General features: G+C 41.3%; 1 protein-coding gene across 1 annotated transcript in view; it reads right to left on the bottom strand.

The window, feature by feature from the left end:
* LOC109918984 (collagen alpha-2(V) chain-like) overlaps positions 1 to 16,021 on the bottom strand; it is a 245,325-nt gene that overhangs the window by 13,909 nt on the left and 215,395 nt on the right. Inside the window, exons 47-50 of the mRNA XM_048598785.1 lie at positions 12,197 to 12,250; positions 5,185 to 5,292; positions 4,836 to 4,889; positions 827 to 934 (exon numbers count right to left, since the gene is read on the bottom strand). Coding sequence (XP_048454742.1) covers positions 827 to 934; positions 4,836 to 4,889; positions 5,185 to 5,292; positions 12,197 to 12,250 — 324 coding nt within the window. The remainder of the gene's footprint in view (positions 1 to 826; positions 935 to 4,835; positions 4,890 to 5,184; positions 5,293 to 12,196; positions 12,251 to 16,021) is intronic.

Here is a 16,021-nt window from a genome sequence, read left to right as displayed (position 1 = left end):
ATGTATTAGTTCAAGGGCTGTGAATATATATATAACATTTCTCACAACTTCAAAGCATCCTACAATATTACACAACCAATGGATTGCTATTGAACTTTATGCACTATTAATACTTAATGCAGTAGCCAAATTACACACAAAAAAATCTAACAGACAAGAAATATCTGGCTCATCAGACTGTTCTTTAAATAGAACTATGGGCCCTTATTTATTCATCTGAACAGGTACATACAGCAATTTAATATCTCATCCAAATAATATTCCCATACCATTCAGAAAACTGTACTTAAGTGGAGCCTAGGCCATGTACTCAGATCTTGGAGGACAACACAAGCTCCTGTCTTTCTGATTCAAGAAGAGAATACTATATTTGAGCCAACCTAATACTTAAGCTAAGTTCCAATTGACATTTACTGCTAGATGACTCAAAATTATTGCCTCATTCACGCACTCAATGCAATCAGAGCCACCAGCAGTTTGAATCTTAATAAATTTGATCTTGGTCTGTCAGAAAGTGTTAAATTAATGAGGCATTCAAAGTATTCAGAAACACATCAGGGAAAAGGTCAACATCATTCCAATCATCCAGTTTCATTCAACAAATATAAAATCCTGGCCAAATGCTGCTTGCAGTCAGGGGTGATTTATACTAACTACAGTTACAGAGAATTTAATGCTCATTACGAGTTCCATTCTTTGATAGTTGTTTTTCTGCCCCTCACTTAGCTTCTCCTTTACAGTTTAGCACAGAAATACATAAACTAACACCCAGGTAAAATGGATTAAAGAGATCCCCTCCTGATTCACTGAGATTCTGTAGATTTACCTCAGGGCCAGTTTCACCAACAGTTCCACGTGTGCCAGGGGGCCCAATAGGCCCAGGAAAACCAACATGACCTTCTTTTCCAGGAGGACCAACTGGACCAGGAGGTCCCTAAAACAATATGACATGTTGTAATATTATACATGTGTCTTGCAATATATAACATCGACAATGCAATTATTGAGATACAATTATTCTAGTTATCACAAGTTTTAGATAACATTCATTTTAAATGTGTGTCCTATATTCTAAGCACAGGAAACTCACCCTTTACTGAGACAGAGATGGTTTGTCAATGTTCCTGTGTGGGGATAACGCTGATCAAATTCAGTAAGATCTCAGCCCTAGCTCTCAAAAGACAGTACCAACAAACCAAAGGAAAACAATATGATCATTTATGGAAAGCAGTTTTATTAGTCGACAGAAACAGAAATTAGATGGAGTCATACAATTATACAGCATGGAAACAGACCCTTTGGTCTAACTTGTCCATTCTGATCAGATATCCTAAACTGATCTACTCCCATTTACTAGCATTTGGCCCATATCCCTCTAAACCTTTCCTGTTCATATACCCATCAGATGCCTTTTAAATGCTGTAATTGTACCAGCCTCCACCATTTCCTCAGGCAGATCATTCCATACATGCAACACCCTCTGCATGAAAAAGTTGCCCCTCAGGTTCCTTTTAAAGTTTTCCCCTCTCACCTTAAACCAATGCCCTCTGTTTTGGACTCCCCTACTCTGGGAAAACGACCTTAGCTATTTACCCTATCTATGCCCCTCATGATTTCATAAAACTCAAGGTCACCCCTCGGCCTCATACACTCCAGGGAAAAAAGCCCCAGTCTGTTCAACCTGTTCAGCCTGTTCCTACAGCTGAAACCCTGCAATCGCAGAAACATCCTTGTGAACCTTTGCTGAAACCTTTCATGTTTAACAACATATTTCCTACGGCAGCGAGACCAGACTTGAATGCAGTATTCTAAAAGTGGCCTCACTAATGCACCGTACAGCCGCAACATGACGTCCTAACTCCTAAACTCAATGCACTGACCAATGAAGGCAAGCATACCAAACCCCTTCTTCACCACATTGTCTAACTGCCACTCCACTTTCAAGAAACTATGTGGCTGCATCCCATGGTTTCTTTGTTTGGCAACACTCCCCAGGACCCTACCCTAAATTATATAAGTCCTGCCCTAGTGTGTCTTATCAAAATGCACCACCTCACATTTATCTAAAGTAAACTCCATCGACCACTCTTCGGCGCATTGGCCCATCTGATCAAGGTCCCGTTGTACTCTGAGGTAACCTTCTTCACTGTCCACTACACCGTCAATTTTGGTGTCATCTGTAAACTTACTAACCATACCTTCTATGTTCACGTCCAAATCATTTATATTAGTAACGAAAAGCAGTGGACCCAGCACCAATCCTTGTGGCACATCACTAGTCACAGGCCTCCAGTCCGAAAAACAACCTGCCAACACTACCCTCTATCTCCTACCTTCAAGCGAATTTTGTACACAATTGGCTAGCTGCCCCCGGATCCCATGTGATCTAACCTTGCTAACCAGTTTACTATGCACAACCTTGTTGAACGCCTTGCTGAAGTCCACATAGACAACGTCTACCACTTTGCCCTCATGAATCTTCTGATTGATGAATCTTCATCTTCAGAGTCAGGACTAAACAAATATTAAAAAAGTATTTGATGATCCAAGAAAAGAAAGTTGATGGCTTACAAAAGGAAACAGGGATTGCAATTTGAAAATGTATACTGTATAAAAACACTACTAGTTTCCTACGTTATATATTTTGATTATGCCAGTTACATTGATTACTTCATAGACCTTCTTGTCATCATTGACACTGGCTTTTGACAACCTTTAAAAAAAGGAGTTTTAGAGCATATAAATATTTATAAACAAACATGATTCAAAATTGGGCTTGCATGATGACTCAGTGGTTAGCACTACAGCCTCACAACATCAGGGACCCGGTTCAATTCCAGCCTCAGGTCATTGTCTGTGTGGAGTTTTCATATTTTCCCTGTGTCTGTGTGTTTCCAGTTTCCTCTCGCAGTCCAAAAATGTGCAGGTTAGGTAGCTTAGTCATGGTAAATGCTGGGTTATAGGAATTATGTGGGGGTTTGTGCCTGGGTGGGATGCTCTTTGGAGGGTCGGTGCAGAATGAATGGCCTCTTTCCACACTGTAGAGGTTTGTGATCAGTTGTTTATTACTACTGTAAATTCCTTAATCCAGATTTCATCAAACTGTCCTAAAAGACCAAATTGCAGGCACTGGAACATAAACACCAGTATAAAGCAAATGCAAACTTAGTGCAACTTTTAGGGCACTGAGGGAAGATATTTACAAGCTTCATTCTTTAAGTTTGAAACCATCATTTATCTACATTAAACTCCACAGATTGCTTTAGGATATCAAAACATAATACAGTTCTCTTTTTAATGGTGGTGATTGGGATGCCATAGTGAAGAGTTCACACGTAAAGGAAATGCAGCTAAGGTCGAGGTGAAATTTTATTAATAAAAGTCATCGAGAAGATTGTATGGTTAGTAAGTTTGCAGTGGACAGTGAAGAAGATATAGTTAGGAGCATTTTCCAAGGTTGAAACTCCTATTACAGAATTCTGGATTAGTTACTGAGCCTATATATTAGGGAGTACATGAATGCCATAAATGTACAATATAGGAACAGGGCATAGAAACGCAGCCCCTCAAGCCCGCTCCACCGTTCAATTAGATTATAGCTTATTTGATCATTGTATATTACCCCTGTCCCTGATAATCTTTTACTCCTTTGCTTATCAAGAATTATACAGCTCTGCCTTAAAATTAATCAGGAAATTTGCTTCCACCACCTTTTGAGAAAGAGATTTCCGAAGACTCTCGACCCTCCGTGAGAAAGAAATACTTACCTATATTGAAAACCCCTTATTTTTAAACCATGTACCCCAGTTCTAGATTCTCCCACAAGAGAAACATTCTTTTCATATGCACCCTGTTTAGATCCTTCAAGATCCTTCAAAATCAGGGTACCTTTTACTCTTCCACCCTCCAGTGAATACAAGATAGTAGGAACTGCAGATGCTGGAGAGTCCGAGACAACAAGGTGCAGAACTGGATGAACACAGCAAGCCAAGCAGCATCCTGCTCCTATGATGCTGCTTGGCCTGCTGTGTTCATCCAGCTCTGCACCTTGTTGTCCAGTGAATACAAGCCTAGCATGTCCACCTTTCCTCATAAGAAAACCCACCTTTTCCTGAAATTGTACTGGTCTCATAAACCTTCTCTGAACTGCTTCTGAAACATTTCCAGCCTTTGTTTTTTATTATTCATTCACAGGGTATGGCTTGGCGAACATTTATTGCACATCCCTAGTTGCCCAGAGGGCAGTTAAGAGTCAAACACATTGCTGTGGGTCTGGAGTGACATGTAGGCTAGACCAGGTAAGGATGTCAGTTTCCTTCTCTGAAGGACATTAGTGAGCCAGATGGGTTTTTCCTGACAATCAACAATAGTTCGTGGTCATCATTCGACTCTCAATTCCAGGTTTTTACTGAATTCAAATTCCACCATCGACCATGGTGGGATTGAAACCTGAATCGCTAGGAAATGACCTGGATATCTGGATTAACAGTCCAGTGGTAATACCACTTGACCATTGTCTTCCCTCCTTCTATACACTATTCTGAATTCGAATAATTGCAAAAAGTCTACACATGCACAAGGGCAAATCTATGTTAGTGAGCTAAGTAGAATTTCAGCAGCCATAGTTCTGGGGTAGTGAGCACACTGCCAGAGCTGACATTTTGCAGTGTAAGTCATATTCATATGAATCCTCACAGAAGAAAATGGTGTTATGCTGCTCTAATGACTGCTACTGCACAAGAACCAAGGAAGTTCCAAATCAGGGTTTAAAGAAATTCACAGGTTCATAAATTCTGCATGTTCAATTAAACTTGTGCAAGATGAAAAATACTTACTCGCGGACCAAATGGCCCTGGAATTCCAGGACCCCCCTGCTCTCCAGATGGACCCTAATAAGAGAAAATAGAATTGGGTTTGCTTAATTCTTTGACTAGAAGGTGGAATTCTGAACACCGTTTTCTATTTCTGCATTTAATGCTCTCTGATTCTCTGCATATTAATTTAATAGGCAGAACATGCTGTATAGATGCAGATAGAAAGAGAAAACTAAGATGTGCGTTTATCAAGAACATAATTACAAGGCAAGGCAAATATTATGTGGAAAATCAAACATGGTTGGAAACATGGTAAAACCTCCTTTGAAGCGGTTTGGAAATAATAATTATTAGGTATTTAGTTACTTACAGGAGGACCAGGAAGGCCCTGTAAACCAGTAAACCCACGATGACCTTTTTGACCTCGTTCACCCTGAATGCCGTTTTCCCCTTTGTCACCACGGGGACCTTGAGGGCCCTATGGAAATCAATTCAAAATTAGAAATGAATTTCCCCAGAAAAGGCATATTTTGATCCAAACAGAAATTTCTGGAGAAACTTAACAAGGACAGCCTCTGTAGAAAGAAAAAGCAACATTAGCATTAACGTAAATAATTGTTCAAATTACAAGCATAATTTTTTTCAGCAATCAGTAGTAACTTAGAAAAATTGCTCTACAAGCCCCTCTCCCCCTCACAGAAATGTCTTGCCCGGATTGGTAACCACCATGGTGGGCTTCTGTTCATTGTAACTGCTCATGGGCCTCAAGACATTTAAATTCAGTTCTCTTTTCTTTAGATGCAAAAATACTAATGGGCAGGACCAGGGACAGAAATTACTGGCCCTCATGCCATTCCTGGACCAGGATCCCAGCCAGGCCCCGAACCGAGCACAAAGGCCCCACTCCAGCATGTGGCCTCCAACCATGGTACAGCGACCACCCACCCGACCTCGGCACAGCTGGCCCCACAATGACCACAGTGAGCTCCGGCCTGATTCCAGCACAGTGAGTAGGCCTTGACCTTGACTTCCAACCTGAGCACAGCAGTCCCACCCCTGACCTGAACACAGCAGACCTCATAAAGCTCCAGGCGTCAGTTATTGGATCCTGATGTAACCCCGGTCCCAAACCCTGTTAAGAGTGTTTTCATCTATTTTATTTAAAATTATCGATAAACTGGCCATTATACCTGAGTACATTATACCAATGGAGGTTCCGTGCAGTTTTTGCAAAATTATTTTCAAATTTAAAAATCAGGTTACGCAAGTGGTGGACTAGATTTTGATTAATAAATGTTCATATTTTGTCTTAAACTTACTTAAACTGCACTAATCATACTGAAACATGTAAAAATAAGGAATACTTTTAAGCAAAAACATATTTTAAGAATGATGCTGTAAAATGATGCTCAATGACACGGTTCATGGCAGCTTTTATGTTGAAAACTGCAAAATTTATACAAGCGTAAAAAACAGAAGAAAGAAAATGCTTTTCAAAAGTACTACAATTCTGAATGCAATTTGCCCCCAGATCATTGATTGTACTCAAAGTGAACACCTTTTAATATGACTGAAGAAAAAAAGGAGAGAAAGAAACAATTCTGCTTTTATTTCTGTATTAAATTCTTCTGCTACCAATTTAGAAATAGCATGCAAAAACAATACTCATTTCAAAATATGCTTCAGGCTCACTGCTTCTTAAAAATGGATTGCTTTTCATGTAAGATAATACCAAATGTGTAGTTTTATGGTTATATTAGAGCAATCCTGAAGTACCAGCTGAATGCCTCCACATGAGTTTTATCCTTGCTATTTTAACAATAACATGATCTATTGTGTTTTGTGTCAATGCCTTGGTAAAATAGGAATATGGCAATTTGAGATAACACAATTTGGAGCTGGAGGAACACAGCAGGCCAGGCAGCATCAGAGGAGCAGGAGAGTTGAGTTTTGGGTCGGGACCCTTCTTCAGAAATGGGGAAAGGAAAGGGAGCTGGGAAATGAATAGAGAGAAGAGATGTGTGGCTGGGGAAGATATTTGGGATGGTGATAGGTGAGTGCAGGTAGGGAGTGGTGGGGATTGGTCAGTGGGATGGGTGGGATGGATAGGTGGGAGAGAAGATGGACAGGTTGTGTCAGGTCAAGGAGGCAGGGATGAGAGGGAGGTTTGGACATGGGATGAGACTGAGGTTGGGGGAAAGATTTTAAAACTGGTGAATTCTATGTTCAGGCCATAGGGTTGTAGGCTCCCGAGGCGGAATATGAGGTGTTGCTCCTCCAGTTTGCGGGTGGTGTCATTGTGACACTGGAGGAGGCCCAGGATGGACATGTCACTCAGGGAGCGGGAGGGGGAGTTAAAATGGTTGGCAACTGGAAGGTGTTGTTGTTTGTCAAGTACAAAGCACAGATGCTCTATAAAACGGTCTCTGAATATATGCATGGTCTCACCAATGTAGAGGAGGCCACATTGGGAGCAGTGGATACAGTAGATCATGTTGATGGATGCGCAAGTGAACCCCTGTCCAATGTGGAAAGTTTGTTTTGGGCCTTGAATGGTTGTGAGGGGGAAGGTGTATGGACAGGTATAGCACTTTCCCCACAGAAACTGTTCCAGGTATCCAACGAAGAGGCAGGCATAGTTTGGGCCAATGTGGGTGCCCATGGCCAACCCCTTAGGCTGTAGGATGTGGGAGGAGTTGAAGTAGAAGTTGTTAAGGGTAAGGACAAGTTCTGTTAAGCAGATGAGGATGTCGGTGGAGGGGGATTGGTCGGGCCTGCAGGAGGGCTTTTAGGCTGGCTGTGTGAATAAAAGTGTACAGGGACTGAATGTCCATAGTGAAGATGAGGTATTGGGGGCCAGGGAATTGGAAGTGTTGGAGGAGGTGGAGGGTGTGGGTGCTGTCCTGGATGTAGGTGGGGAGTTCCTGGGCCAGGGGGAAAAGACAGACTCAAGGTAAACAGAGATAAGTTCAGTGGGGCAGGAGCAGGCAGAGACAATGGATCAGCTGGGACAGTCAGGTTTGTGGATTTTGGGAAGGAGATAGAAACGGGTGGTGCGGGGTTAGGGAACGATGAGGTTGGAGGCTGTGGGCGGGAGGTCACCTGAGGTGATGAGGTTATGGATGGTCTGGGAGATGATGTATTGGCAGTCAGTGGTGGGGTCATGATCGAGGGGGCGGTAGGAGGAGGTGTCAGAGAGTTGGGGCCGGGCTTCAGCTATGTCAAGGTCAGTGCGCAATACCACTACTGCACCCACCTTATCTGCGGGTTTGATGGTGAGGTTAGGGTTGGAGGGACAGTTTCTGAATTACATGAAAGCTCAAGGAAATAATTCACAAAGCAAACATATTTGTGTTGAGAAGGGTACGCACGTTATTCTGTCTTTTTTATTTGAATTAATATTGCCACTCAGTTTTTGCTGTAATATGTAAGCTTCATTAGACTGAAAATTTCCTATTATTTCAGTAATCAGTTTTTGTTATGCTCTAAGAAACAATGATTGTCTTTGCAAGTAACACCCAATGAGCTGAAATGGCAGCGCAGTTTGCATTCAGCCTGATTTTCAGTTCTATTTAATTTGGTAGTGAAGAAAAATGGGCCCCATAAAATTGCTGTTGATTCATGATGAGCTAATTTCACAAACTAATGGAAAAGACCATATTAATCAGTTTCTTTGGAAAGAGGTATACAATAAGTTTCATAATGTCTAATTTATAATGATGAATCAATATTTTGCTCCCATTATTAATGCAAGATCAAAATATTGCAGCAATCTGAAATAAAAACAGAAGATGTTGAAACCATTGACTGAGCTGGCTAGAAATGTGGAGGAGAAAAGAAGCATTAATGGTCAAGTTTGGTGGAAGGTCCTCAAGACCAAATGTTGAACTGGGTTTTACAGGGAATGTATAAAATGGACCACATTTACCAAAGGCCATTTCACAGTGTTAACTTGATGTGGGCAGCCTAAACAAGCAGGGAGTTGCCCTTCAGACCTGCTGAGAAACTTGACTATCTTGTGGCAGCTGTAGTCGTGTGAGAAATCAGTAATTGGCATGGCTGGGACTGCCACGAGGCCCTGGGCATGGCCACCAGACAGAGTTAAGTCAGGGATTTGTTTGGGGAGGGATCAGGGAACCTGAGGTGGGATTGGTTTTGCAGGGCAGACAGACAGACACAAAGTAGTGTAATATCTTGGAGGGTGGTGTCCCTGATGTGCCAGATGGAAAAAGTTGTGAAAGACACAGACTGATCTGACTCATCTTGTTCACTTCAAAGTGGAGCTCAGTATGACTTTCACGACCAAGTACAACTGTTTTATCCTCTTGGGGTGCATGGGTGCACAGGACACATTCTTCATCCCAAATGATGTGTGTTCTGTCCATCTTGCACTTTTTCAACTAAAAAAGTAGCCTTCTCACTGTGGTCCAGCTACCACTGCTCAATGCAGATATTTACCTCTTTAGACAAGTGGGACTTAAAACAAGACCTTTGGTTTAAAGATTAGGACACTGCCACTGCGCCAAAATATCCCTATACTGCCCAGAGATAGTAGGAATTGCTGATGCTGGAGGATCTGAGATAACAAGGTGTAGACCTGGATGAACACAGCAGGCCAAGCAGCATCAGAGGAGCAGGAAGGCTGACGTTTTGAGTCTAGACCCTTCTTCAGAAATGGGGGAGGGGAAGGGAATTCTGAAATAAATAGGGAGAAAGGGGGAGGCGGATAGAAGATGGATAAAGGAGAAGATAGGTGGAGAGGAGACAGACAGGTGAAGGAGGCAGGGTTGGAGCCAGTAAAGGTGAGTGTAGGTAGGGAGTTAGGGAGGAGATAGGTAGGTAGGAGGCTTGGGGACCACTTTGTGGAACACCTACGCTCGGTTCGCAACAAACAACTGCACCTCCCAGTCACGAACCATTTCAACTCCCCCTCCCACTCCTTGGACGACATGTCCATCCTGGGCCTCCACAATGATGACACCCGAAGGTTGCAGGAACAGCATCTCATATTTCACTTGGGAACTCTGCAGCCCAATGGTATTGATGTGGACTTCACAAGCTTCAAAATCTCCCCTCCCCCGACTGCATCCCAAAACCAGCCCAGCACGTACCCGCCTCCCTAACCTGTCCTCCCACCTATCCACTCCTCCCACCTCAAGCCCCACCCCCATCTCCTACCTACTAGCCTCATCCCGCCTCCTTGACCTGTCCGTCCTCCCTGGACCGGCCTATCCCCTCCCTAACTCCACACCTACACTCACCTTTACTGGCTCCAACACCGCCTCTTTGACCTGTCTGTCTCCTCTCCACCTATCTTCTCGTTTATCCATCTTCTATCCGCTTCCCCCTTTCTCCCTATTTATTTCAGAATTCCCTTCCCCTCCCCCATTTCTGAAGAAAGGTCTAGGCCCGAAACGTCAGCCTTCCTGCTCCTCTGATGCTGCTTGGCCTGCTGTGTTCATCTAGCTTTACACCTTGTTATCCCCTATACTGCCCAGGTTGTTATGGCAATGGAGGTGGATTGAGGGACCTAATTGGGTAATAATTAGTTATTTGAGGGCAGACAGGTTAGTGAATACATTTCCCACCCTGTGTATTATGGGACCAGGTCAAGGGGTGGTGGGTAGGAATGTAATAGGCTAGCCATCTGATGTATTTTATATGTGTCCTCCTCCCTGTCAAAAATTCACCCAAGAGGGACAAACGTTAAATCCAGTGTGCTAACTGTTTCTCTCTAAAAAGATTCTACCAGACTTGCTGAACATTTGCAGCATTTCCTGTTCTAAATTGTTGCACGACACTGCTGTTCCAGAGTTGCATGTTGATGGGTTTAACTTAACCATATAGCTGTTTGATAGTATTGATATCCATATACAACAAAGGTTACACAAAGTGAATGAATTTAGAAAATAATCTCTTGTCTATAATCTGTGAATTCTAGATTCATGTTCTTGTGCACCTAAACATGTTTCATATTGAAGGGATAGAAGGAGGCTTCAGCTTTCATTTATTTATGTACAGTAACTATGTAGAGAAAATTTTGTTCAAAAGCTTTATTTTTAGGGACTAGTGTTAAATTCTTTTATGACTTTAAGGAAAACAATGTCCTTTAATGTATTGGAGTTCGGTTCCTGCATTTGTAGCATAATATACATAACTTTCCTGCATACAGATTTGTCCATATACCACCATACTCTGCTCTGGCAAGTCACATAACATTTCCATTACATACAACCAGTCAACCCTTTAAATGCATTATGTGTTTCTTATAAAACTCAGTTTTGGACTGGACTTGCATTAGCATTGCCAAAGTGTTTTCAAAGTAAAGTTGTGAAATTCCTCAGTGAAGAAAAGACTTTCAGCCTACCATTCCATGACTAATGGAACACAAACAGATAAATGACACCAGTACACATCTCTACCACCCCAACCTCAGCCTCAAACCAAATTCTCAAATGTGAAATAATTTTCGGTCTTGTAATTCTCAGGCGCGTTGGGTGTAATTGAATAATTCCTGAATTGCACACAAGGCAGTGGTCTGGGACCCTGAATGGGGGTGGTCTATGATCAGATGAGAATCCATGCATCACCTCCCAACTCACTCTGACTAAGTGAGGAGGGAATCAATGTTGGCCTTCCCACCTGGTGACAAATTGAGGTCTTTAAGTGGCCAATTAATGGTTTCATTTCAGAAGCATTCTCCAAGCAGTAGCAGTGCTTCCGCCAAATGGATATGCATTAGCAGCCTCAGATGTGAGTGGGCTTTGAGGGAGGTTGTGGGCTGCTCGTTTAAGTATTCTGTGTCTACAGAGGGCCTTCCTGGCACCAAGAGCTGAATGAACTAAGCCTGCATGACCGGGCGCAGTGACCCTACACCTCTCTTCTGGAACCTCCTTCCTGCTGTTGCTCCTGGACTTGTTATAGACCAAGGACTGCTCACCAATCCTTGTGATGCTGCTTGACTGGCAGCTCCTGGGGGCAGACTCCTTGTCTTTTAAGACATGGAAAAACCCAGCCGACAGGCTGTCAAATGTCTGATTGACACTTAATCCTGAAATAGCCACAGGATGGTTTATCCTGCATTTTTCCAGGGATGGATGGATGTGGAGAAGGGAGTACTGCCACAACCAATAAATTCATCCCATTGTTTTTGTGTTAAGTGAGATGTACGTTCTTCCAAAAATCTCAAGAGTGATAAGCTCATGGTCAAATCAGCGATAAACAAATATATTCTGATTGTTATTAAAGATTGTATTCGATTTAAATGCACACAATAACTGGGATACAATGACATTTCGTGAATCTGAATGAATCTAGATGTCAGCCAGAGTGAATCCATGCATTCATTGCACAAATACTGAATAATGAGTTAAACAACTTACTGGTAGTCCACGCCCTCCAGCTCGTCCAGAAGTTCCAATTGGGCCATGAGAACCCTTTGAGGAAAGGAAGAGTTATCTTTACAAAACTAATGTTTCATAGTCAAGAAGACTGGCATTACTTCATGGATGAATACATTTAATGGCAGGGAGATTTCAACAACACAATGAGGTTGTTTTTACTTTTGACACTGGGTGCCACCACCAGTGGTGGTGAAAGTCCATTCAATTCTCCTTTCTGTGTAGGTCAAAAAAAGAGAGGAAGTGAATAGCTTTTGTAAAGGAGATGGGTGGCCATTATCTCTGGTCCCTACGCAGGTCTGAAACTTACACTCTACCACGTATAGTTTTGGCTGTCAGCTAACTCTTATATTCTCAGTGGTTTCTCAGTGTCACTTCCTTTGTGTATGCATCTCAAACTGTGTTGCAATATCAAAACTGTTCATAATAAGTTAACTAAACCTACATTATAACAGCCATTAAAGTAACACTTAAATTTTGCTACCAGAAGATGGTGTAGATAGGCTCTCATCTGACTCAACCAAAAAGATTAATACTCAAATAAAGTTTGGAATTGTAACACTTTCAGTTCAGTGGCATAACCATTCAACAATGAAACATGGAGAGTACATGTAATATTTCATCTTTATTCCTAATTATATCAACGATTCAGTGGCTTACATATACCAGAATCATTCTGTGACCAAGATATTTCATCTACAGTTATTTCAAATTCCTGCTCTACATTGTTCATAAAATTATTTGCATTTTGATAAACATCTATCAGACATGAGTATTTTTCTTATTTTGTTGGTGTTGATGAAATAATGCGATTATAACGCAGGGTTATGATAATACTGGTATTTTCCTCCATTTACAACAAAAAAAATGACATTCAATCACTGTAGGATAGACTGTCTCTGAACCTTGCTGGGACTGGTGCTCTTGCCAATAACTGGGGAGGTAGAAGGGATTTTAAACTGAATAGCAGGGGCAAGAGATCAAATTTGGAAAGACATGGTAAATCAATATGGGAAATGGCAAACATGCAGTGACAAGAAGGGATGGAGCATATGAATCTAAGAACCAACTAATAAATACAAATTTACAAAGACAATAAAATGTTAAATCTTCGGGCTCTGTATATGAATGCACATAGCATTTGAAACAGAGGAGCTCAGAATGCAAATACAAATTAATTATAATCTGGTAGCTGTTACAGAGACATGGTTACAGAATGACATAGATTGAGAGTTGAACTTTGAAGGATACAGGACACAGGAATATAGGGTACAGGAATGATAGAAATGAAGGAAAATGCGCAAGAGTGGCTCAGTTAACTAATGGTGCTATTAACACAATAGAGAGGGGTGCCCCAAATTCAGGAAAACAAGGTACAGAAACAGTTTGAACAGAGGTGAGAAATGCGAAAGGCAAGAAGTCACTTGTGGGAGTGATTTACAGATGCCCAAATAGTAACCATATGGTATGGTGAAGTTTAAAGAAAGAAAAAGTAAGAGCTTGTCAGAAAGATACAGCAATAATCAAGAAAGATTTTAATCTACATATTGGCTGTTGTTAGAATTTTTTTCAGGATGGTTTCTTGGAATAGCATTTTCTGGAGCTGACCAGGGAGCAGGCTGTATGATACATGGTGTTGAGCCATGAGATAGGAGTAATTAATGGTCTTACAGTGCAGGCACCCTAGGTAGCAATGTCCACAATACAACTGAATTTTACATTCAATTAGAGGAAGAGAGAAGTGGGTCTGAGACTATTTCTTAAAAAAAAAGGAAATTTCTGAAGAGCACATAAAAATCAGGGATGGCTAAACTGAAATTAGGATAAAGGATAGGTCAATAGAAATGCTGAGTTAGATATTTAAGGGGATATTTCAGAATTCGCAAAATAGATACATTCAAATGAATTAGAAAAATTCCAAGGGATAGAACCACCATCCATTTTAACAAAAAAAATGTTAAAAATAGTATCAAGCTAAAAGCAAAAGCAGATAGTTGTGCAAAGATAGTTCCTTAAAAGTGGAGTCACAGGTTGACAGGGTGGTGAAAGAAGTGTTTGGCATGTTTGCCTTCATTGGTCAGAACATTTAACATCAGAGTTGAGATGTCATGTTGTGGCTGTACAGGACATCAGCGATGCCAGCTTTAGAATACTGCGTACAATTCTGGTCTCCCTGCTATAGGAAGGATGGTGCTAAACTTGAGGGGGTGCAGAAAAGATTTACAAGGATGTTCTGGGACTGGAGGGTTTGAGCTATAGGGAGAGGCTGAATAAGCTAGGATTTCTTCCCCTGGAGCATAGAAGGCTGAGGGGTGACCTTAAAGAGATTTACAAAATCATGAGGGGCATGGATAGGATGAATGGCCAAGATCTTTTTCCTAGGATGGGAGAGTCCAAAACTAGAGGGCATAGGTTTAAGGTCAGAAGAGAAAGATAGAAAAAGGATCTGAGGTGTAACTTTTTTAAACAAAAGGGTGGTGCACATGTGGAATGAGCTGCCAGAGTAAGTGTGGAGGCAGGTACAATTACAACATTTAAAAGGCAGCTGCATGAACATATAAATAGGAAGGGCTAGAGAGATAATGGGCCAAATGCTGGCAAACGGGACTAGGTCAGATTGGGATGGCTGGTCAGCATGGATGAGGGCTGGACTGAAGGGTCTTTTTCCATTCAGTATGACTCAATGACAAGTGGCAGGTCAGAAGATTGGACATACAAACATAGAAAACAGCAAAGAATGACCAAAAGAAAAAGGAGGGAAAGAAGTATGTGAGAAAGCCAGCCAGAAATATTTTTTAAAACTATAGAAAGACTGGAGAATTAATAATTAAAAATAAAATAGTGGCAGATGAATTGAATATACATTTTGCATCTATTTTCAGTCCAGAGGATGTAAGTAACATCCCAGAAACAGCTATAAATCAGAAAACGGAAGGGAAGGAGGAACTCATGAAAATCACAATCACCAGAGAAGTAGTATGAGTAAATTGTCAGAGCTGTGGGCTGACAAGTATTCAGACCTGATGAACTCTATCCTCAGCTCTTAAAAGTAGCAGCAAGTAAGCTTGAAGATGCCTTTTTTTAAAGTTTTCTAAACACCCTTGATTTGGGCATGATTTCATCAGATTGGAACAAAGTTGTTGTAAATTCTTTATGCTGAAGGGGAGACAGAAAGCAGGAAACTACAGGCCAGTTAGCTTAATATCTAGTAAAATGCTGAATGCTTTTATTAAAGGAATTGTAACAGTGCAGTTGGATAAGTTCAAAGTAATCATGCCAAATCAATGTAGTTTTGTGAAAGGGATATCACATTTGACCAATCTATTTGAGTTATTTGGGGACTTAACTATGTATGGATTAAGGGGAACAAATACTCTACTTGATTTTCAGAAGGCATTTGATAAGGTACCTCATCAAAGCTCATTGTTGAAAATAAAATATCACGGTGTGGGGCTATCATATTGGCATGGATACAAGATTGGCTAGCTAATTGAAAATAGAGAATAAAAGTAAAATAAAAGTAGGTTGGCAAGATGTAATGAGTGGTGTGCCACAGGGGTCAGTGCTGGATCTCAATTATTTACAATTTGTAGAAATGCCACAGATGACGGGATAGAATGTGTAGTTGTCAAATTTGCTGATAGCACAAAGATAGGTAGAAAACTAAATTGTGAAGGGGACACAAAAAGATTGCGAACAAATACAAATATGTTACCCAGGTAGGCGCAGACGCAGCAAATGAATATAATATGGTGAAAATGTAAAGTTGTCCATTTTGGAAGGAAGATTAAAGAAAAGCATATTATC

The sequence above is a fragment of the Rhincodon typus genome, chromosome 7 (assembly GCF_021869965.1).
Source record: "Rhincodon typus isolate 14 chromosome 7, sRhiTyp1.1, whole genome shotgun sequence".
Classification (NCBI taxonomy): domain Eukaryota; kingdom Metazoa; phylum Chordata; class Chondrichthyes; order Orectolobiformes; family Rhincodontidae; genus Rhincodon; species Rhincodon typus.
The sequence above is the reverse complement of the archived record's forward strand: the minus strand, read 5'-3'. Positions and strand labels throughout refer to the sequence as shown.